General features: G+C 39.4%; 1 protein-coding gene across 1 annotated transcript in view; it reads right to left on the bottom strand.

Moving 5' to 3' along the window:
- Positions 1-8,202: 8,202 nt before the first annotated feature.
- C2H20orf194 (chromosome 2 C20orf194 homolog) overlaps positions 8,203-23,119 on the bottom strand; it is a 441,211-nt gene continuing 426,294 nt past the window's right edge. Inside the window, exons 36-37 of the mRNA XM_030190991.1 lie at positions 19,961-20,054; positions 8,203-10,776 (exon numbers count right to left, since the gene is read on the bottom strand). Of these exons, the coding sequence (XP_030046851.1) occupies positions 10,664-10,776; positions 19,961-20,054 (207 nt within the window). The 3' untranslated portion in view covers positions 8,203-10,663. The remainder of the gene's footprint in view (positions 10,777-19,960; positions 20,055-23,119) is intronic.

The following is a 23,119-nucleotide window of genomic DNA, read 5'->3' as shown; positions in this document are numbered from 1 at the left end:
GCACTACTTATGTACTTATGAAGTTCACATCACTGCCCCCAGAGTGCCCCATTGCTCTCCTGGGATGTCTAGGGAACCAGTGTGCTAAAAATGCTGGCTCCTCCTACATCCCAATGGCTTGATTTTCTATGTTTTTCACTTGTAAATTTATTTTTGGGGGGGGGGGGGGGGGGGAATAGCCTGAAAAAATAAACACACAGAACACAAACCTTTGTTACAAATGGTAATTTTGAAAAAAAAAAAAAAGACATTTTGAGGTTTTAAAAATAGTCATATTTTCGTTTAAGATTTGGAACTTAGACGTCATAGTGAAAATGCCCCTCCATGTGTGTGTATGGTTGTGTTGCAAGTGGCAAGCCGGCATTCTATAAGCAGTGGTGTGTACAAGTGGTACAAGCAGTGGTGTGTACAAGTGGTTCCTGTGCACTCTGGTTCAGAGGATGAAGGGACAGTTTTCAGATTTGTCTGAGGAGCAATACATATACAGGTTTAGGTTAAACAAGGACGCTATTCTCTAACTATGCCAGCAGCTTGAGACTCAGCTTCTGACTGGAGAAAACAGGGAATATCAATGTTCTATTGCGTACTTATTACGTGTATCATTAGTATTATGCTAACGTTGAATTATATCCCTGGTATTTGAATCCCAGTGCTGTTAAATGTTGCACGGTAGTTCAATTATTAGGTTTCAATTTACTGTTTTCAAGTTTACCTCATTTATTGTATTTCTGTTTATTCTTGGTTATTTTACTATTATTATTATTATTATTATTTGTAGCATTTGTATCCCACATTTTCCCACCTATTTGCAGGCTCAATGTGGCTTACAATATTCCACTCTGGTTATTGCCATAGCAGAGTGAAGATACAATTAATTACAGAAGAATATTGTGATGCTGTCAACAAAAGTAAGTTTTATGTTAAACCGTACCTGCTGTACACCGCCTTGGGTGAATCTCTTCATAAAGGTGGTTAATTAAATCCCAATAAATAAATACATTAATAAAAATGCACCTGAAGGCCATCACATTTTTTGCCTTATTGGCCACTGGGAGGATAAACCAGTCAGCCACCTCTCTCGGCATTGCTCAGTTCATGAGTGCTTTTCTCAGGAGAGCCAATCAATATTTTGCTTTCACAGCAAGCAGGCACAGCAAACCAAAACTGAATATTTTGAGTTAACGTAGCTTCCATCAGTTTTGGGGGCAATTAATTGCCCAAACATTTCAGCAACCAATGGCAGGCACTGTATCCACGAGGCTTTTCACTCCCTCAACATGCAGGTGGGTCTGTAACATCACAGGTCTCAGAACTGCTTCTCATGCGCCTAGTTTGATGCCTATATTCTGGCATATGCTTTGAGTGACAAAATCACCAGTGAATAGTATCTAGGTAAGCAACTACCTCTGTCACACATATATACTACCTTAACACTGCCCTCTGCTTATTGCTAGCTCAGCCAAGAAAGCACCCAAGCTATACATATGAGTCTCAGGGTTTATGACTGCAATTGCCAATGTAGAGTACAGCAGAGGAGTTAGAACCTGGCAAACAGGCAGACAAAGTCACACATTGAAGACTTCTGGCCTATTAAATGCACACTTCAGGTTGCTGGACAAATCTAAGGGAGAGCTCCTCCACCACCCCTCGAAGCCATGTGACATTTTCATAGCTTACTATAAGTTCCACTTCCTGGCCCTGACCTATAGCAGCCTCCTCCTAAGGAGGTTCCTTCCAGAGCTCCCCAGTGATTAAGCTGCTCAACAAGTGGAACTCCAGCACTATCAAGGGGATATGAGTAGGCAGTGGTAGCAAGGAATAATCTTGTTGTAAGACATTTTTAATTGACAAATGCAAGTTTATTTATAGTGCAAAACTAGTTGTATATACTAGTGCTTTCATGGACAGCCATGCTCTTACACAGTAGGAGATAGCTACTGCAGCTTTTTGACTTGACTACTACAGAGAAAGGGAAGCCCATCTGAGGCTGAATTGACCAATGAGGGGACCCTCTTCCTCTTGTGCCACTCCAGAAAAGTCAGGAAAAACTAGTGGGCTGGTTGTACGCTGGAATGATGAGATATAGTGGTAACAAGAAAGACAATGAAATCAGTGAGCAAGGGGACAAAGAGGATGCAGAGGCTCAGCTGGAGCTATAAGATCCATGATCCTCACCAAGACGTCTTTCATAGTGCTCATAAAGGCCTTCAGGTCAGCCGCAAAGATGGACATATCCTCCTGCATTTGTGTATTTTGCTCTAGCAGTTTCTCAGCACAGCTACTAGGCCTCCTTGTTCTGTCTCTGCCAGGCTCTTTCTTACAGCAGATCATATCATCCAAAGATTCTTCCTGCTTTGGAGATAACCCAACCATGACCAGCCCATCCACTAGGCATCTGCCTTGGATGGCAGAATTTAGGGAGGTGGCACTGTTGAACAGAGGAGTAACTGTCAGCATAGTACAAGGCCTTTAAGCATTGCCTGTGCTCAAGACCTACTGTGCCCCACTCTCTAACAGAGAAATCTTGCATTGAAGGGGGTGGAGCAACAGCAGCTGACAGTGTGGTAGCAATTATAAAGAGAGGAGGCAGGCCTGGCAGAGGGAAGAAATGGGGAGATAGAAGATATGGAGGAGGCTGAGCCTTGGGCTATCAGTTGAGGAATGGGCAGTGAAGCAAGGTTGAAAGTTCACCTAGTGCACCAGCTACTCTTAGCCAGCTGTGAGATAACCCTTTATAGTTAACAGGGAAACAAAAGCAAATCAACAGCACTGGAACAAATCTTTATAGACATATGGCCTCACACATTTCACAAGCAGAATGTTTGCAGGAACATAAATCTGGAATAGACAAATTCTCTTTGCTATTTGGTGATCTGAAGTATGAATTTTATGCTACTAGCAAAAGACAAAATATTTTTTTTAACTGTTTAATAAGATAGTCAAGCAATTAAATGAAACCCATATATATAATAGAACAGTTTATTGGTTTTTAGCATCACATGTGTAAAAATAAAATACACACAAGGTAAAATACAAAAATAAATGGAAAGAATTTAATATGGATAACAAACAGTAGTGTAATAAATAGAACAAGCAAAAAGGCTTCAATCACACAATTGTTTCACTGAAGTTACAGTAGTGTTTGCGGAAACATGTTTGTAATTTAACTTGAAAAAAATCACAGCATTAAACGCTAGTATAAAAGAGAATTTTGGCACACTGTAAAGTGAGATTTATCATTAGTAGTTCACAAAACTAAACAATTTCTTAAAAACATTCTGAGGTACTTTTTTAAATCCTAAAAATTAAATGAACATTTCTAGCAACTCACAGTTTAATATTAAATTTTCCCTTTCAAGAACACCACTAAGGTATTCCAGAACTGGTCGCTGTGCAAATTCAGAAAAATAAAATCTTAAGATGAACTTCTTACAGATATTTCAAGTTACAACTGAAATGCACCCTGTAATTTTTGCAATAATGTTCAACATAGTATGTTAAACATGAAGCAAAAGCCAACAACTTCAAAATAGCATGCACTGATTACAGAGTACTTCAAGCTACAACTGATTCCCTGTAAGTTTGTCTCCTTCTTTCCCTCCCATAACTTCAGCAACTTCAAACTACACTCATTCTCTGTGGAACAAACACACCCCACAAGCTGCTCAGGAGAAGGTCAGCAAGGTATGTAAACCCCTTGAGGACTCTATAACCACTTCTACTTGAAAGTAGAAATGCTTGTGCTCAAGTTACTGTTATTTTTTTCTCTTATACAGTACAAAGAGACACAGTATAATGGCACTTTTTTGTACTTTAAACATTTTAAGCATACAGAGGATGGTTCTGTTTAAAGTAGCTACAAAACCTTTAAAACTAGATATTTGTGTAATCCAATTCTCTTTTAAAATAATTAGTCCTAAAGTGAGGATTACAGTACAATATATACATGTCTAACAGGAATATAAAATTATGGCCTATGGAAAAAAAAGTGCTGCCAACCTGTTAGAATCAACTCTCACTGCTATTAAAATGTTAGCAGTTCTGCATTTAAGATAAACTCAAGTCTTTCACATATAGTCCCCAAAGAGTTTTATTTGTACATATTACCTACGCAGCATGTACTAATACTTTAAGCTAATTTTGCTTTAAGTCCTTTCACCAACACTGTAGACCCTCTTAATAGAAGGGAGAAAGCTATAAGGCTTATGACAACCACTGTTCCAATTCGCTAAGTGCATCAATGGCGCCATAAGCAAGGCACTGCAATGTTTAAAAAAAACATAGCGCCATCACAGTTTTCTATATTTTATTCACAAATTAGTTATACATCAAAATCTGAGGTAATCACATTGTTTCAATACCAAAATAATTTACATAACTGAAGCAGTACCAGCATGGTGAAAGGGCTTTATCTCGTGACAGTTAAAATCTAACGTGCACTCCTGATTCATTCTTTAAAAACTAGCTTGTGTACAGAGCATATGGAGATGCTGAGTATACAGTTTTGTAATCTACTGATATCAACTTGGAAATTTTATGCAAGCACAAAGGCAAGTTTTTAAAGAGTCAGTATAACAAAATTAAACTAGATTCATCTATTCACACTGAAATTGCACTTAGAATCTACATTCCTAATTTTTAAGAGAAAACAAAATGATTATACATGTTATCTCGAGTACTACACGTCTAAGTTAAAGTACCTAACAACTAAGTACGAATGTACTTATGCTATTACAGATATATGGCTTTTCTGGAACAATATGACTATCCTTAAATTGGAAAGGTTTACAGTAGTTGTAAATAATTATATTAATAAGCCATATTGTAATTTTAACTACTTCTTCCTCTTTTATAGTTCTATAAGTATGTGGTATATGTTGCCCAAATTGTTCTGAAATGTTAATGCCTGTAAACAGAGCCCAATGATGCTTTCAAATCCCCATCATCAACAGGTACCCCATACTTTAACAGGCACTACATCAAAAAATTCAAACTTAGCCATGCATAGATAGCTTAACAGTGCTCTAAAGCCATAGGTCATCCTAAGAAAGCTAGAAAAGCTGCTAGCATATATACTGTACTCTGTAAGAAAATCAGAATTATTCAATGTCCCTAGGTGCATGAGAGACATTCTTACTTTTTATAAACTATTTTAGATTTGAACATGAAGAATGTACAATGAACTATGATATTTGGAACATTTTAAATTCTGATCTACATCACCTGAAATTCTAAGTCCCACTATTTTAGGAATTATATAATTAATTGCTAAAATGGATGTTAACAGAACACAAGTCATTCCCATACTGTGATCTACTTTATGCTATTGAAAAGAAATTTTCTGGAAACTGAATAGAATTCTAATTTTAAGATTGTTTGACTTTAGATATTTGAGGTGATCTAATTTTTTGACATCAATAAACATCACTCTCTTAACCATATGGTATCATAAATACTTTAAAGGAATACAACTTCACATAGATGTTATATTCAGTCCCATTAGTTTTTGCAAAAATTGAGCGTGACGTATTCACAATATCTTTAAAGGCCAATATCACTGTTAGATGAGGAAAATATCACACAGGGAAAACATGTGTGTCTTGACAATAAGTTTTGATAAGACAGTTGGATCCTGCTGCTTCTGGGATTATCCAGTTACGTCCCATCAGTAACATTTTTAGAGATGTTAACTTATTCCACCTCCTAAGTGGATGTAGAAAAGGCAAGCCAAGTTTGCTTGTTGCTCTACAACTGCTGACAAAAAATGGATTCTTCCTGTACTAAGCAAGATTCAGTTTAAAACCTTCTGTCCAATCAAGTATGCTCTTTCAGCCTTTTCTTTATGTCATCAAGATAGATTTTTTTAAAGGAATTAAAAACACCCCCCACCCACATGATCCCTGTTATTTTACCAGCACTGTAACTGGGCCAAATCTCCTTGCTAGTTTTCCGAGGTTGAAATTCTATTTTGTATGGATCTGCCTTAATCAATGTTGTAACTAGAGGTCAAATCCCACAGTTATTTCTTTTCTGGAAGCAAATGGATTGCAATTTGAACCAAAGCTAGGTTGAGACTATGAACGGCTATGCTGCCTCCCCTCCGCCTCCCCCAAAAAACATAATTGAAAAACTCCAAAGGATCTTATCTGCAGGGGATTATACAGTGGGGGAAATAAGTATTTGATCCCTTGCTGATTTTGTAAGTGTGCCCACTGACAAAGACATGAGCAGCCCATAATTGAAGGGTAGGTTATTGGTAACAGTGAGAGATAGCACATCACAAATTAAATCCGGAAAATCACATTGTGGAAAGTATATGAATTTATTTGCATTCTGCAGAGGGAAATAAGTATTTGATCCCCCACCAACCAGTAAGAGATCTGGCCCCTACAGACCAGGTAGATGCTCCAAATCAACTCGTTACCTGCATGACAGACAGCTGTCGGCAATGGTCACCTGTATGAAAGACACCTGTCCACAGACTCAGTGAATCAGTCAGACTCTAACCTCTACAAAATGGCCAAGAGCAAGGAGCTGTCTAAGGATGTCAGGGACAAGATCATACACCTGCACAAGGCTGGAATGGGCTACAAAACCATCAGTAAGACGCTGGGCGAGAAGGAGACAACTGTTGGTGCCATAGTAAGAAAATGGAAGAAGTACAAAATGACTGTCAATCGACAAAGATCTGGGGCTCCACGCAAAATCTCACCTCGTGGGGTATCCTTGATCATGAGGAAGGTTAGAAATCAGCCTACAACTACAAGGGGGGAACTTGTCAATGATCTCAAGGCAGCTGGGACCACTGTCACCACGAAAACCATTGGTAACACATTACGACATAACGGATTGCAATCCTGCAGTGCCCGCAAGGTCCCCTGCTCCGGAAGGCACATGTGACGGCCCGTCTGAAGTTTGCCAGTGAACACCTGGATGATGCCGAGAGTGATTGGGAGAAGGTGCTGTGGTCAGATGAGACAAAAATTGAGCTCTTTGGCATGAACTCAACTCGCCGTGTTTGGAGGAAGAGAAATGCTGCCTATGACCCAAAGAACACCGTCCCCACTGTCAAGCATGGAGGTGGAAATGTTATGTTTTGGGGGTGTTTCTCTGCTAAGGGCACAGGACTACTTCACCGCATCAATGGGAGAATGGATGGGGCCATGTACCGTACAATTCTGAGTGACAACCTCCTTCCCTCCGCCAGGGCCTTAAAAATGGGTCGTGGCTGGGTCTTCCAGCACGACAATGACCCAAAACATACAGCCAAGGCAACAAAGGAGTGGCTCAGGAAGAAGCACATTAGGGTCATGGAGTGGCCTAGCCAGTCACCAGACCTTAATCCCATTGAAAACTTATGGAGGGAGCTGAAGCTGCGAGTTGCCAAGCGACAGCCCAGAACTCTTAATGATTAGAGATGATCTGCAAAGAGGAGTGGACCAAAAATTTCTCCTGACATGTGTGCAAACCTCATCATCAACTACAGAAGACGTCTGACCGCTGTGCTTGCCAACAAGGGTTTTGCCACCAAGTATTAGGTCTTGTTTGCCAGAGGGATCAAATACTTATTTCCCTCTGCAGAATGCAAATAAATTCATATACTTTCCACAATGTGATTTTCCGGATTTAATTTGTGATGTGCTATCTCTCACTGTTACCAATAACCTACCCTTCAATTATGGGCTGCTCATGTCTTTGTCAGTGGGCACACTTACAAAATCAGCAAGGGATCAAATACTTATTTCCCCCACTGTATATCTATCATATCCACGTAACATTAAGAAACTATCTGAAAGCGAAAGCAAATTATTTTAGTAAATGTAAATTGCACAATGGAAACCACAAACATTTTTTTTAATTATGAGGGGAGTAAAGAAGAATGTACACAGGTGTTCATTTTTCTTTATTAAAAAAAATAAAACTATGCATCAACCTTTTTTATATGGGGGAGGGGGGAATTATTTTAAAGATTCATATTCGCCCAATCTATTTTTTTCCTAGAATGTTTCATCCTAACAACTAGCCCCGCTACTCTCTCAAGGCTACCTTGGTCATTAGAGGTGCTCATTTTCAAAGCACATAGACTTACAAATATGTACCCACGTAACTTTGTAAGTCTATGCGCTTTGAAAATGAGACTCTATGAGGCATATTTTCAAACCACTTAGCCTTCCAAAGTTCCATAGAAACCTATGGAACTTTGGAAGTAAGTGCTTTGAAAATATGCCTATATATCACCTTATCCTCGGTTCTTCACTTTAAAACTGCACTACAATGAAAAGAAAACCACTGAGTGACATACAATCCACAACTGGAAAAACTGAGAAAAATCTGAAATGAACTACAGCTACTAGGGATGTGCATTTGTTTTATCATTTCATGTTGTTTTTAACCCCAAACAACAAGAAATAAACCTTCAAAATGTAGTATTCTTTTGTCATCAATAGTGGTCCTGTTGCTCAAGAACATGTATTATTTACCAATATGCACATTGGGGCCCTTTCACAGAGTGGCGATAAGCCCAACGTGGCTGCTGGTGGAAGTCCTGCCCCAAGCGCGCATCCTTTCCGGGGGAAAAAAGAAACCCCCGGACATGGCTTGCACGGCAGTCCTCATCACTTGGCCATGCGGTAAGAGTTCTCTTACCACATGATCATGTGTACCGGGGGCCTTTTTAACCCCTGCAGTAAAAAGGGCACTGGTGTGCGGGAAAAACAGCCTTCAATGCTAGTGCAGGGCCCTTTTTTCCGCAGCTTGGTAATAGGACCCCATTATTAAGCAACAGAGTGCTCTCTTTGTGCAATAGGGCACACTGTTAATGACACTCTTTCTTTTTAAAAACCTGAATAAAATGAAAAATCTTGTGAACAAAACAAAAATTTCTGGATTGCACACCCCTAACAGTTATTACTCCAGGAGGATGAATTGCTAAAGATATTCCCTGGTCTGCTACTACTGGCCCTTCCAACAACCACCCAATCTGAAACAAAATTAGTAAAAAGCAAGCTTCTAACAGCTCAAACACAACAGGATGGCACAAGTTTCTATAATTCATCAAAATATAAACTGTGCTAGCATTATCACAGGACCCCCACATGGGAAAGGCATTCGACATAAGGGGAACCTATCCATGTCATGTACTTCATGTAATGAATATATCATTCAAAACAGAAAATATGAAGCAGGAAGCTATGCTGGCCAGATGTTACATACAAGAATCACTTTACACAGACATCAGATTAGGTGCCACAAAGCAGAACAAGGTGACAACTCTGAGGGGAAGTACGTCTCAGGATCAGAACACTTCAACAGTGACCTTACAGTCAGGATATTAAAAGGAAACTTAAACAATCCAAAAATATAATACCTTTTAAGTTAAAATGATCAGAAACTTGAAACTAAAAAGAAAGGATTTAGCATATGTCACCTTCTGATCACCCATCCATCTACCCCTTTCTCCTTGACCCCTTCAGACTACCATTGGAATACTTTTATAATTCACTTATATATTCAAATATTTCCTTCTTTTGTTATTACTGTCCTGATCTGAGGGAGGAGGTTTTAGTTCCTGAAAGCTAATCAACAATGTATTTAGTTCAACGCAAATGTCTATTTCTTTGTTTTGTTTTCAATTACTTATTAATCTTTATTTCTATATCTATGACACTTATGGACAGCTGAACCAGCAGGAGGAAGAGTGTGGAGACTTGCTGGCTGATAAGAATTTGTGCAGTTGAGAATCTAACAGCATAGAAAAGGTGTAAAGAAAAAGCAACATAGCTAAGGCAGGGAATAGATTCAAAAAGTACTAGGCAAAGTAGAATGAGGAGATACGGGGAACAGTGTTTTTTCACAGCTTATCCAATAAACACCGATTCACTTTTTTTCACTGCAGGGTGTTTTATCAGCATTTATCAGTTAAAACCTAAAAACAGAAGGACTATTTATGATATTTTAATTTATATACCTCATAATAAAGTCCTTTTTTTTAGACTATCACCTAGTAAGCAGACTGAAGATGACCTAGAATTAAAAGGTAAAGGAAGTAGTTATAACTCTCTAAAGTAAATATACTATCAAGAGACTCAAGTTTCAATGAGGCAAAACAAAGATTACATGCTCTGCTATAAAATACAGCATGATGCAGTTGCAATATAATCTCTGTTGGAAGCAGCTGAAGATTCCCCCTCCCGCTCTCTTCCCTGGCTTCCACTTATGGGGTTCTGCTCTTTATGCCTGTAGGAAGCCCATTAAGTTCCTAAGTTTCATTATCACGCATTTTAAAGTGCCTTTTAAAGTGTTAAAAAGCCTTGTGTTTCATAACTTGGTTTACTAGTTTGGTCATCAGGTTTAGGCCCATTCAGCATTCTTCTACATTTGTATTGTTAGCTAAGTAATATTGACGTGTGAAAATTCTAGCTGATGCTTTTTTGTTTAAACATATTTGAGCTGAATAGTACAAAAATGTAAATAAATAACAGTTCCCAAACCTAACAGCAAAAATTTCAAAGATACAGATAAGTTTAGGGACTAGTTACCAGATTACAGTTTTACTTTTTCTGTTACCCTTTTTTTTGTATGACCAGTAATAGAGAGCACATTTTGCTAACTGATAATGGTGTTACTAATTGAGAACATCACAGTACACCATGAACGTGTTCAGTTATATTTTTTGCTCAAAGAGGTCATGATATTCTTGCTGCTCCAGCTCTCTGTTGTACTTTTCAATTTCTCGGTTGGCTTCTTCCACATAATCATTTATGAACTGGTCCATTACTAATGTTAATGATATTAAGGAAAATGATTTACAAAGTTAAATTCTATTACAATATAATTATTTTAGAGCACAGGAATAATTCCGTTGCTTAACCAGTTCTTAAAACAAGATCTCAGCTATGCTGAAAATGTTGACATTAGTCTCAGAACTAATTTGCTAAAACACTATTTACATGGGACCTATACAGCAAAGTAGGGGTTCCCAAATCCAGTTTGCAAATTAGTCGGCTTTTCAGTATTTCCACAAGGAATATGCCTGACAGGTATCTGCATGCATTCCTTCACTGTATTCAAACATAGCTCAAACATGTTCATTGTGGAAATTTTGAAAACCAGATTAATTCACAGCTCTTGAGGAAAAGATTTGGGGAACACTGCACTCAGAGAGACTGAGTGAATTCCTTCAAAAAAGTGATAAATAAATCCTAATACATAAAATAAAAAAAATAAAATAGTAGTGGTCAACCCATCTCTGAAAGCCTTTCTATACTGCTCTCAATTTCAGGGAACTCATTTGGGGACATCTTCCCTGGGATGACCATAAACCCTATGGGAAATCTGCCTAAACAGGCTCCCCAGCCCTGTTTGAATGCACCTCTCATGATATTGTGGAATTTGAAAGGGATGAGTTTTTCAAAATTGTACTGAACTCTCCCCACTTGGATATAAAATTTCTAAATGGTTTTGTGACAAATATGACATCCAACAGCCTGTGACTGTCTTGTCCACCGAGCATTATCCTGAAATATGCCAGAGTTGTTACATGTACCACTGCGGTCATGTGGCCCTACATCCTCAACATGTTCCATGCTGATACCTGCCACCCCTACGGACACTAGATTAGTAATCCTTTGTTGTGATAGAAAGGCTTTGGTGATGGGTTTTGCTGAGACTTGGGGTAATTTATGAGACCAAAAGGCAGTATGATGAATCCTAGATACTTATTGTGATTGGGATGTCTTTCTACAGTAAGTGAGAGTATAAACACCCTCAAAGTCCAAAGAAGAAAGTTAGTCTTCCTTTTGGAGGAAGGGAATTAGGGTGCCTAGGAAAACCATTCTGAATTTCTCTCTTGCTAGAAACTTGTTCAGGGTCTTGGCTCTACAGTGGGACAGGAAATATTTGGAATAAAATCCCTGCCTTCTCTCCCATGGTGGGACAGATTTGACTGCATTTGTGTCTAAGAGGGAAAAGAAACCTTGGTAAATACCTGATGCTGAGAGCTTGACAGTGATATTCTTGATGTGCAATTTGCTAGTGTTTCAAATAGGTACAGACAGTATCCTAGGCAGATGATCTTTAGAACTCACTGATTGGAGATAATGAGCCAGCAGTCTGCAAAATTCCCTGAATAACAAGGCACTAGTTATGTTTTCATGGAGGCAATACCTCATCCCCTGGCTTTAACTGTGGCACTGGTTGAGTCTTCAGGGCCCTTTTGCTCTTTGGTTTGAGAATGAGATCCCTGTTTTGACGAGGAAGAGCAGGTTGGAGATGATACCTACATCTTTGACAGTGAAAGGATCTCCTTTGACCTCCACTCTGGTACCTCTTAGAAGAGATGGCCAGGTAAGAAGTGGGCCTGGAGAGGGTCTTAAGAGAGTCAGTGTACCATTCAATTAAGGTAGCACCCTTCATCTTATCTTTGAAGAAATTCTCTCCATGGAATGACACGTCAACAAGTTTTTCTTGCACATCCTATCTCAGGTTTGAAGCCAGTGATAGGTGACTCTCTGGGAGCTAGTACCCCTTGCATAAGATATCAATACATGGTAACCTATGATATTTTTGATATGGCACTTTCTGCACGTCTTCCCTTTGTCTACTCATGAAAGGAGTTGCTCAGTTTTCTCTTGAGGAAGAGTGTCTGAAAACTTCCCAACACTGCACACAGTATTTCATAAATACATGGTCATAAGGAGCTGATAAAAAGCTATACAAGAAGTGAGCACAGTGTTCTGAGAAAATATTTCTACTATAAGGCTCCAATGTCTGAGATTCTCTTCCTGAGGTAACTAACAAATTAATGTTGGAACTTTTGGTGCTTTTGAGAGAGGATCTAACCACCATGGAATCATAATGAAGTTGTTGCTTCTTGAATGTAGGAGCCTTCTATACACTAGAGTCAACCTTCTTGTTAATAGGCACAGAGAGGGGGGTGTCTCTCATTCTTATCTATATGCACTTCAGGATTTTGAGAACAGGCACTGTCACAGCCTACTTGAAGGGGGCCAACGAATTGGAAGCTGTCCATTGTTTCTGCCCTGCGTTCCTTCTCCATCTCTAACTTAAATTGAATGGCCTCTGTCATTTCCCTCATAAAATAAATGAAGGAGAGCTCCCCTGGTGATTTTCTTCTCTCATTAGTCTAACGATAAGCGAGTTGGACCCTCTTGAGAAAGTATATCTGGTTCATAATCAGAGTCCCAAGAATGCTCAAAGTCAGACCATGAAAACTATTCTAGCAGACAAGCCTGGGTTTCTGCATGTCTTGACCTACAGGCATTTCTAAATTCTCTTGCTGAGATAGCCCTGACAGATAACTATTTTGGTAAGATATTTTACCAACAAATTATAGGCATAGCCATGAGTTGCATTAGGGCACCTTCAATTGCAAATCTTTAAATGGCCAGATTCAAGAAAAGATTTTAGTCTAAACATCAATATAACAAATAATTGGGGATCTGGAGAAGATATATTGATTACGTCTTTATAGTTTGGCGAGGTACAGAGCAGGATTTATTAGAGTTTCATGATTGGATTAATAGTTTAGACCATAATTTAAAATGTCAATTTAAAAAACATAATTTACATTTTAGTAAGGATGAGATCGCATTCCTTGTCATTTTAATTATTAACAGGAATGCTAGATTGATTACTAATCTGAAATTGATGATAACATACAAAAGAAGTAAGAATTTAAAAGACATCTTGATAACATCAGTGTTTAGAAGAAATAAGGAATCCAGGAGAGAAGCCCCGCATGGGCATTTCCCATGTGGCAGGTACTCAGTATATTTGGTTAATATCGCTATCAAATCCACGTTTTGAAACAATTTTCTAATTGTAAAACAGACAGAATCATATATGCTTGATACTGTCCATATAACTTGTTATATATATAGGGAAGACTAAGCAGCCCTAAATAACAGAGTGATTGAACACCGCAGCGCTATTTAGTTAAGATGGACCACAATTTTGAAGACTCCAGATTTTTTGTTTGGATAAAGAACTTGGGGGCCCTTTTACTAAACTGCGTAAGCGTCCATGCGCACCCAATGCACACCAAAATGGAGTTACCACTCGGCTACTACGTGGCTCTGGTGGTAATTTCATTTTTGGCACGCATCCAATACACACATATGAAAAATAATTTTTATTTTCAGACACGCGTATCAGACGCGTGCCAAGTGGCATTTGACGCACGTAGGTCATAACCGCCCAGTTACCATGTGAGTCTTTACCACTAGGTCAATGGCTGACAGTAAGGTTGCAGACCCAAATGGACAGCAATTTTGATTTTGGCGCACTTCCATTTTCAGCAAAAATTAAGAAAAAGCATTTTTTACAGGCGCACTGAAAAATGGATTGGCGCGCGCCCAAAACCTGCGCCTACACTACCGCAAGTCATTTTTCAACACACCTTAGTAAAAGGACCCCTTGATCTTCTAAGCATGCTTTAAAGGAAGGTATCCCCAGAGTTGATGATACCTTGTTTGATTTTGGTGCTTGTTGTATTATATTGAGGTTTTTGTACATTTTTAAAAACTTTTTTAGTTATATAATTTTGCATATTTTACAATTAATTCACAGTTATGAAATGTTCCAATGTTGATTTTAACACATTTGAATCAATGAGTGAATATTATGATTTGAACCATTTTATATTTTAGTATGTGTTTCTTTTATAATTCAATTTTACATACTTGTGGGGAGTTTATTCATATTGGGCAAGGCTATGCAGTATTTTTCGCATTTTTTAAAATCATTTTATAGTGCTAGATATTCCTGTTTCCTGAATCTGCTGATTTTAGAGCTTCTTGATTGGTCAGGTTGCGGTATGAAATCATTAGAATGCATATATGTTTCAATTTCAGTGTTTGACAGTTTATTTATTGACATTGAGCTGGTTTTTAAGGCTGTAGTTGAATCCGCCAATTTTGATTGGATCAGGAACACCAGATAAATGCTTCCCATCATGCTTAGTGTTCAGAATGCTATTTGCTAAGACAGGACTGTGGTATGCTGCTGCAAACGCTGGAAAGCACTGCATTTGTTTGTATGAGTTGTACTTTTAATGTTTTTTTAGTAAAGCTACTCTGTTCTTTTAAAGTAAAAAGTCACAGTGTTTTGAAACCATACAGACCACATAGTTTTTCAATGAGGCATATCAAACAAAATAAACATGGAAAAGAAAATAAGATGATACCTTTTTTATTGGACATAACTTAATACATTTCTTGATTAGCTTTCGAAGGTTGCCCTTCTTCCTCAGATCGGAAATAAGCAAATGTGCTAGCTGACAGTGTATATAAGTGAAAACATTCAAGCATTACTATGACAGTCTGACAGGGTGGGAGGAGGGGGGTGGGTAGGAAGTATGCATGGGGACATCAAAGCATATCAATGACATCGAAAGCTAATCAAGAAATATATTAAGTTATGTCCAATAAAAAAGGTATCATCTTATTTTCTTTTCCATGTTTTATTTTGTTTGATTTCTATTGATAACCTTAAGAGTGGACTAACACGGCTACCACACTCCTCTACTCAATGAGGCATAGAAATGGGTAAGTTGGTGCACCATGTATGATTTGTTATGTATAGTGAGGACAGTGTGTGACTGGGCTTTGGCCACTATCTTTTAGAGTTTTTGATTTGATTTATATGCTTTTAGGATTCTTGCTAGCCATATGTACTGTTTATTATGATATGGCTTTTTGAAGTGCTGCAGAGCTTTGTCACAGTTCTAAACTGGAGTGTGAGGTATCTCTAGCACTCCTTTAGTTGGTATGTATATTAATCATCTTTTAATTGATCTCTTGCACCTGGCCAGGAACTGATCTAGCTGCGAAGAGAGAGCAGGCAAACGGACGGAGTCCTGACATGGCTGGAAAAGGGTCCAAGGGTGGCAAGGGGGTACGGAAACAGGTAGGAAAGAAGGTCGAGCTAAGCAAGTTAGAACAGGAATAAGGAAACAGGAGGTAATCGAGGGTGGAGAGGAGGAGGGGTAGATACAGTTGGGAAGGAGGGGGGCCAAGAGGTGGGTTGAAGGGTGGAGACGGAGCATGAAGAGGCGCATTTGCAAGGGTGCAAGCACCATTTTGCCCACTGCTCCAGCGCCTCACCCACCCCACCTGCCCAAGTTTAGAGAAGGTAGGGGTCCTAGCCCGATAAGAGCCCACAGCAACATATTTAGACCAAATCAAGTTTAAACAGTGGTCAATTGTGAAGTTGATTTGTCACATGATAGAAGTGACATGGAAGATATCAAGACCTGGGACACTCCCCCATTTCTATTGGGGGGGCAGTGCCAGAGATATGGAAGGACGGTGATGCCTACCCCAGACTTGGATGGAATGGAGGGGCTGAAGTAATCAAGAAACTGAGTCAACAGTTAATCACTGGTTCATGGCAAAAGAAGAGAGCGAGAAGTGTTGCATGGGGGGATGAAGATGCCCAAAGCCACAGGGGATGCTGCCGATGCTGCCAGGAGGAGATCCGAGCCCAAATTTTGGGAGCCTGTTGTTAAAGTAGCTACTATAAGGGGCATCGAGCAATTGTTCATACAGATTTGCTTACTGTGGAAGGGGCAATGATGAGTTATGATGCATTCCGACAACAGATAAATGTACAGAGGGGATACCACTTGCTTTTTGCCAACTCAAGCACTATATTAACTCCCTTGACCCCAACACCCTAAAATTAAACTTAGGCTCCGAATTAAGGGGATCTTTTGAATTGCTAGAGACTGAGAGGCTCACTTTCTCAGGGCTATTTAAATCTGTACAACCCCTGGTGAGTGGGAAGGACTATCAGGAAGTTAAAACCAGATGGGAATCAGACTTGGGGAGATCCTTGATGGAGTGGAATGTAGCCAAAACCATTCATGAAATACCCCAGCTGGTCTGGGGTGCCAAGTTGAGGGAGTGTGCATTCCAGGTGTTCCATCGGGCATATTTCACCTAAGTGCAGATGTATAAAGCGGGAAGATTGGCTTCTCCAACGTGTTAAATGCGATACCTTTTATCAGACACTGTGGGAGCGTCCCCTTGTACAACAATACTGGACGGCCATTGCTCTATATGTGGTCACCCTATTCCACACTCGCATTTGCTTTACAGTGGACTTGGTTATTTTTCATAAAACAGGGGGTGGTTGGAGGGGCAGTCTAGGCAAGATACAAAAGAAACTACTGCAAAGGTTTATCATAGTACGGAAAAAAAAGCATCTTAGATTCTTGGGTAGCTTTAAAGCCTCCATCTATTTGGTCCTGGTGAGCTGGGGTTCAGCGCCTGGCAATGTGGAAGGCAGCAATTTTTGCAAAAGGGGAACAAAACTATCTTTCTAAGTGGGATCCATATCTACAGTCACTCACATAGACAGCTAGAAGCTTGATTTTGAATTATATTGATGTACATAGCATAAGATAGGAGGGTTTGAAGAGGCTTTATTGTTTCCACTTACCTGCAGGGTTATTCATTGGGTTGGGGCGGGGGGGAAGAATGATAGTATGTGTTTGACTATGCCAAGGGGCTATAAGAAACCAAGCTCTTTGTGTTGTTTGAGTTTAATTATTCTTTTTCTTGGAGTTGTACTGTTCGTCTTTCAACAAAAAAAGATATGACATAAAACACATACAAATAATATGACCATCTTTCATTCAGAGAAAAGCTAAAAACATTAGCACTCAAAATGATTTATACAGTTAATTCTTGAGTTAACTGCATTAATGTTTTCTCAAAACAAAACAAAAACAAGTTCAGGATGTCTGGTCATTAGGGCTAAACTGAATATTCGATTTGGCCCTGAGTAGTGTCCCAAATACATTATTTGTATTCGGCAAAATAGTGATTTAAATTTGAATACAAATAATCCGGGGCTCTACTGTGCTACTAAAATAAGCACATGATCTCCGATTTCACATTGCTTCTTTTATTATTTGTTAGGTTAAAGCTTAATGCCCATTATTCATATTCAGTATTTGTATTCGGCCAAATAATATTTTTCATTATTCTTATTCAGCTGAATAGTAAAGCATGCTCTACTAGTACAGCTCTATTAGTCATAGGTATCTATAAAAAAAAACCAAAAGAAAATTTTTGAAGAGTAAACAACAAATAAGAAAGAACTCTTAAATAAATCAGGGTATGTGCTGAAACAAAATATATATAAAGTAAGAGTGACTATCAGTATATCCACTAGATTTGTGAGGTACATTATTATACCATAACCTCAAGACATTCAAAATGGCATAAGACTAATGGGGATACTGGTGTGTTACATCACCGGTCAGTCTTACTGTAGTGTAAAGCCAGAAAATGAATGTGCTTCTAATGTGTCAATTTTCACATTCATCCTATAAATGTGCAAATTTTATATATGATAGTTCACCAAAAACAATTTTTTAGAAAACAACTTTTCTGAACTGAAACGCTCCAAATGAATGACCGAGAAAGCCTCTCTTTAACTGCCACACCAGTGGGCAACAACGCCATAAATCCTACACAGCCATGTTTCGATTGCTGCTTCAGGGACTGGCACAGACGTCACCATGCGAAAACAAGACTCCAAATCCACATTACTAAATGACACAGGAACCTTGTTTTTTGCATGGCGAAGTCTGCGCCAGTCCCTGAAACAGCAATTGAAACATGACTATGCCCGATTTACAGCATTTTTGCTCACAATTGCAGCAGCTAAAAAGAGGCTTTCTCCATCATTCATTTGGGGCGCGTCAGTACATATAGTCCACTAAAGCAATTTTATAGAAACGGACTTAAATATAAATTTGCACATTTATGTGGTGTATGTGAATATTCACACATTAGCAGCATATTAATTTTGTGGTTTAACACTATAGTAAGAGTGACTGGTGATGTAACACATCAATATCTCCATTAGTCTAATATTGTTTTGAATGGCTTGACATCTTGGAGTTACAGTATCTAATGTTCCATGCAAATCTAATGAATATACAAGGGCATATACTGATGGTCATTCTTACTTTATATATTTTTTTTTGTTTCAAAACATACCCTGATTTATAGAAGTTTTTTCTTATTAGTCATTATATGCATAAAAAGGTGTTCTAGGCACGAAGCTTAAACTTAATTGGACAGTACTGATATTTAGCCACTACTTAGTTAAGTTCATCCATTTAAGTATGACAAAAAATAGTTATCCTAAATTGATAATGTATCCATTTTTAGGACTGTTTATTCAACAGTCATACTTAACCAGCACTGCTGAAAATCTACATGAAGATAAGTGGATGAATCATCTGATACAGAGATTATCTCATAGAATATTGATCTCATTGCTGTTTAGAAAAGATGTTCACCAAGATAGTGGGCATAATGAAAAGGACAATTATGTCAGCAAGGATGGGATGCTGTGTTGTGCCATCCAATTATCATCATTTTAATTTAGTAGCAGAAGTCTGGCAGCAAGTTCAATTTTTAAGATATTTGTACAAAGGTACATGAACACTGCAGAACACTCAGCTTCATGATTAAGTGTGGAAGTTTTCCATCATCTTTGAATCAGCCATGCCAAATTCTTTATCATTATAAAATAAAACACATGTCAGTGGCGTAGCCACAGATGGGCCTGGGGCCCACCCACTTAGGGCTCAGGCCCACCCAACAGTAGCACACGTTTAGTGGTAGCTGGTGAGGATCCCAAGCTCCACCAGCTGAAGACTTCCCCCTGATGGTAATGAAAATGCTACTTCCTGTGATACCAGCACATGCTCCGTTTTCAGTGCATGCCTGCTGCAAACTGCCAAGGTAGAAAGAAGCGTTTTCCCACCAGCTGAGATATACATATATATATTTTTTTTGGGGGGGGGGGGGGGGGGGGAAACACTTGGTGCCCAGCCACTTCTTGCCCTGGCCCACCCAAAATCTGTTGTCTGGCTATGCCCCTGACACACGTAAAAAAAAAAAAAATGAAAGGATACACGGATGATAATCTGTTTTGTCTCCCAGAAAATTCACAAACTGACTCCCGTTGTAGAAGTATCCAGCTGGAAGAGGCTCCAAATGCCTTTTCACCTGAAAAGTTAACACCACATTGAAAGACCATCTCAACATTAATATCAAAACTTCATTCACCAAGCCTACCATTCTTATCTTTTCATACATTCAAAAGAATTTTTTTCTATTTTGCCATCAGAATTCCTCCTTTCCTTTCTGAATACTCCACAAAGTTCCATTTCCTGCCTAGACTACTGTAACCTACTCTTCCAAGGTCTACCATGAAACAATCTTTTGTGTACTAATTTATGCAAAACTTAGCTGTATGACTTACCTTCTCTCATTGGCTTTATAACCCTGTAAGGAGCTTTCTCAAGTCACTACATTCCCTATCTGTTTTTGCACACAGTTCAGCAGCCTCCTACTGACATTAAAGTGAATTCAATCTGCAGCTTTTTATTAATTCTGTTCTTCATCTTCCTTTAGACTTCTGTCCATTGGAAAGCTGCTCTGATTGGTCCTCCTCCTCCACTGCAAATCACTTACTTTTCAATATCTAGCTTGATGCATCACATACCTCAAACATCCTGTCTGAGTTGGTATATTATGACCCCTCCCTGGACAAATTCAAGCCCAGATTTAAAAAAAAAAAAAACAACAACTATATTTTTAAGGTTGGTTTTTTGTTTTTTTTTTAGACCTTAGATCATGGAAAAAAGGATATCTTACAAATGAACAAATTCATTTTTTAATTTGGTTGGAATGGGAAAAAAAACAAAGAAACAGATGAGACCCCCTGTTGTGGACTTAGCAGGGGGAGGCTATTATCAAATATAACCAAGCTTGCCTTGTATGTCATCTTGGCGACTGGCTTTTGGGGATATGAACTTTAATGTCACTAAAGTATAAGTAGTAGTTCCTTAGACTATGGCAAAGAGTCTTTAGTTGCGCCACTTGCAGGACACATGCCACGAGTTAGTGAAGTTTGTGTGTGTGTGTGTGTGGTGGGGGGGGGGGGGGGGGGGGGATGATCCAGAAGTCGGATCAACTTCCCTTATGTGACAAATGTACAGTTCCCACCGGGACGTTTGCAACAACTAGGCTGGTGTCCTGGAATGTGAGCGGAATCACATCGCCAATTAAGTATACAAAAATTCTGGTGGCATTGCAGTGCCAAAAAGGTGCATGTTGCTTGCCTTCAGGAGACCTCCCTATCTGATTTGGAGCATGAGAAATTAAAACGCTCTTGCGTGGGTCAGGTGTTTTATTCCTCTGCTGCAGCGCAGAGGCAGGACTGCAGTGGTGGTCCATAAGTCTTTGTCATGTGAGGTTTCCCCTTTATAAAAAGATATTGAAGGGTGTTTGTTGCTTCTGAAGCTTCTACTTCAAGGGAAAACCTTTATACTTTTGGTGGTACTTTTAGGGTCTTCAGCCCTGCTTTTCATAGGAAAATTGTGTGGCTCTGTGTACCTTATGCTGATCAACCCCTAATTTTACAGGGAGATTTTAATTTGGTCATGGACCCTGCTGTGGATCACTCTATTGGAAAGGGTAATTCTCTGCTTTATCATCTTAATAGAACATTGAATTTGGTAGATCCCTGGTGTTTATATCACCCCGCCGAACATGACCATATGCACCTATCTCGGATCTCATGGCATGATGTCTAGATTTGACTATATTTTGGTGCAGGAAAGCATGTGCTGGCTAGTACATTTTGCTTATGTGGGGACCTTCGATGTCTCCGATCATAATATGATATGGATTGACCTGGAAGTAGATCACTTTTATGCACAAAGCCCTGCTTATTTGTATAGAATGAGGAGTTTTGTAAATACTTTTTGGCCCAGTGGGAGAAGTGTCTTTTAATAAACAGCAAGTTGAAGAGCCTTTATTGTTTTGGCCTACAGTGAAAGTGGTACTTTGAAGGGCTTTAATAGCTTATACTAGTGCTAGGAATAAACGCATAGTCCAGGGCATTGTGCAGCTGCAGAGACAACTTCACCAGGTGAAACTAGCTTTTATTCGGGTGCCTACCTCTACTGCCTATGACACTCTTACTGCTACTCCGGCGGCTCTCAATACCTTGATTCACGACCAGACATCTTGCATGCCTGTTTATCAGAAGTATCAGTTTCATGCTTTTGGTAATAAGCCCAGAGAATGCTGGCTTGAGTGACTAAGCAGCAGGAAGGTGGACATCATATATTGGCCTTACAAAAAGAGTATGTGACATACCCGGGTGCAGAATTGGCTAACTTATTGACAAATTGTTTTACCCAGATGTATGCTGGGGGTGAGGAAGGGGCATCCAGGACACCTTGATCCATTATCTGGAAAGTTCCAGCATGGCCTGTAACTCCAGAGCAGGTTGCTGCTCTGAATGAACCGTTCTCAGCAAAAGAGCTTTAGCAGACCATAAAATTAGCTCCCTTGTGTAAGATGTCAGGCCCTAATGGCTACACTAGTGAATTCTACAAATTAATGTCTCTGCGGCTCACTGGCCCTTTACTGACCTACTACCAGGCGACCGTTGTGGAGGGCTCTTTCCCACTTCATGAAAGTGTGGCCCTAATTAGTCTTCTTCCTAAGCCTGGCAAACCAAGGGACTCATCTGCTTCTTATCAGCCAATTTCATTGCTAAATGTGGTTTTGAAATCGTTTTCCCGTATCCTGGCGGATTGATTGGCAGGGTATCTTCCTCAGTGGGCTCAAAGCAGGTGGGATTCATCAAGGGGCACCAACTGGTTCTCAATGCCAGGCATTTGTTATTGGCTATGTCTCAGTGTAGGAGCATGACGAGGAGGCCTTGCTAGTGAGCCTAGATGCAGAAAAGGCTTTTGACAAAGTCTGATAGCCTTTTCTTTTTTTTTCTGTGCTTGGTTATGTGGGTCTTCAGGGATGATTCTATCAGGCTATACAGGCCTTGTACAGGGGACCCAGTGCATTCTTTTTGATTACCGGGACTCGTATACCGCCCTTTCCAATTAGTGGTGGTACACACCAGGGTTACCCCCTTTCCCCCTTACTTTTTGTGTTATATCTAGAACCTTTGCTTTGTAAGATCCAGATATCTCTAGGGAAAGCTAGCATGCATGCAGGCAGGCCCTAGTGTCATTAAAGTACTAGCTTTTGCCGATGAC

Source organism: Microcaecilia unicolor, chromosome 2, assembly GCF_901765095.1.
Source record: "Microcaecilia unicolor chromosome 2, aMicUni1.1, whole genome shotgun sequence".
Taxonomy (NCBI): Eukaryota; Metazoa; Chordata; class Amphibia; order Gymnophiona; family Siphonopidae; genus Microcaecilia; species Microcaecilia unicolor.
Note: the sequence above shows the minus strand (reverse complement) of the source record. Positions and strands in the feature narration are given on the sequence as shown.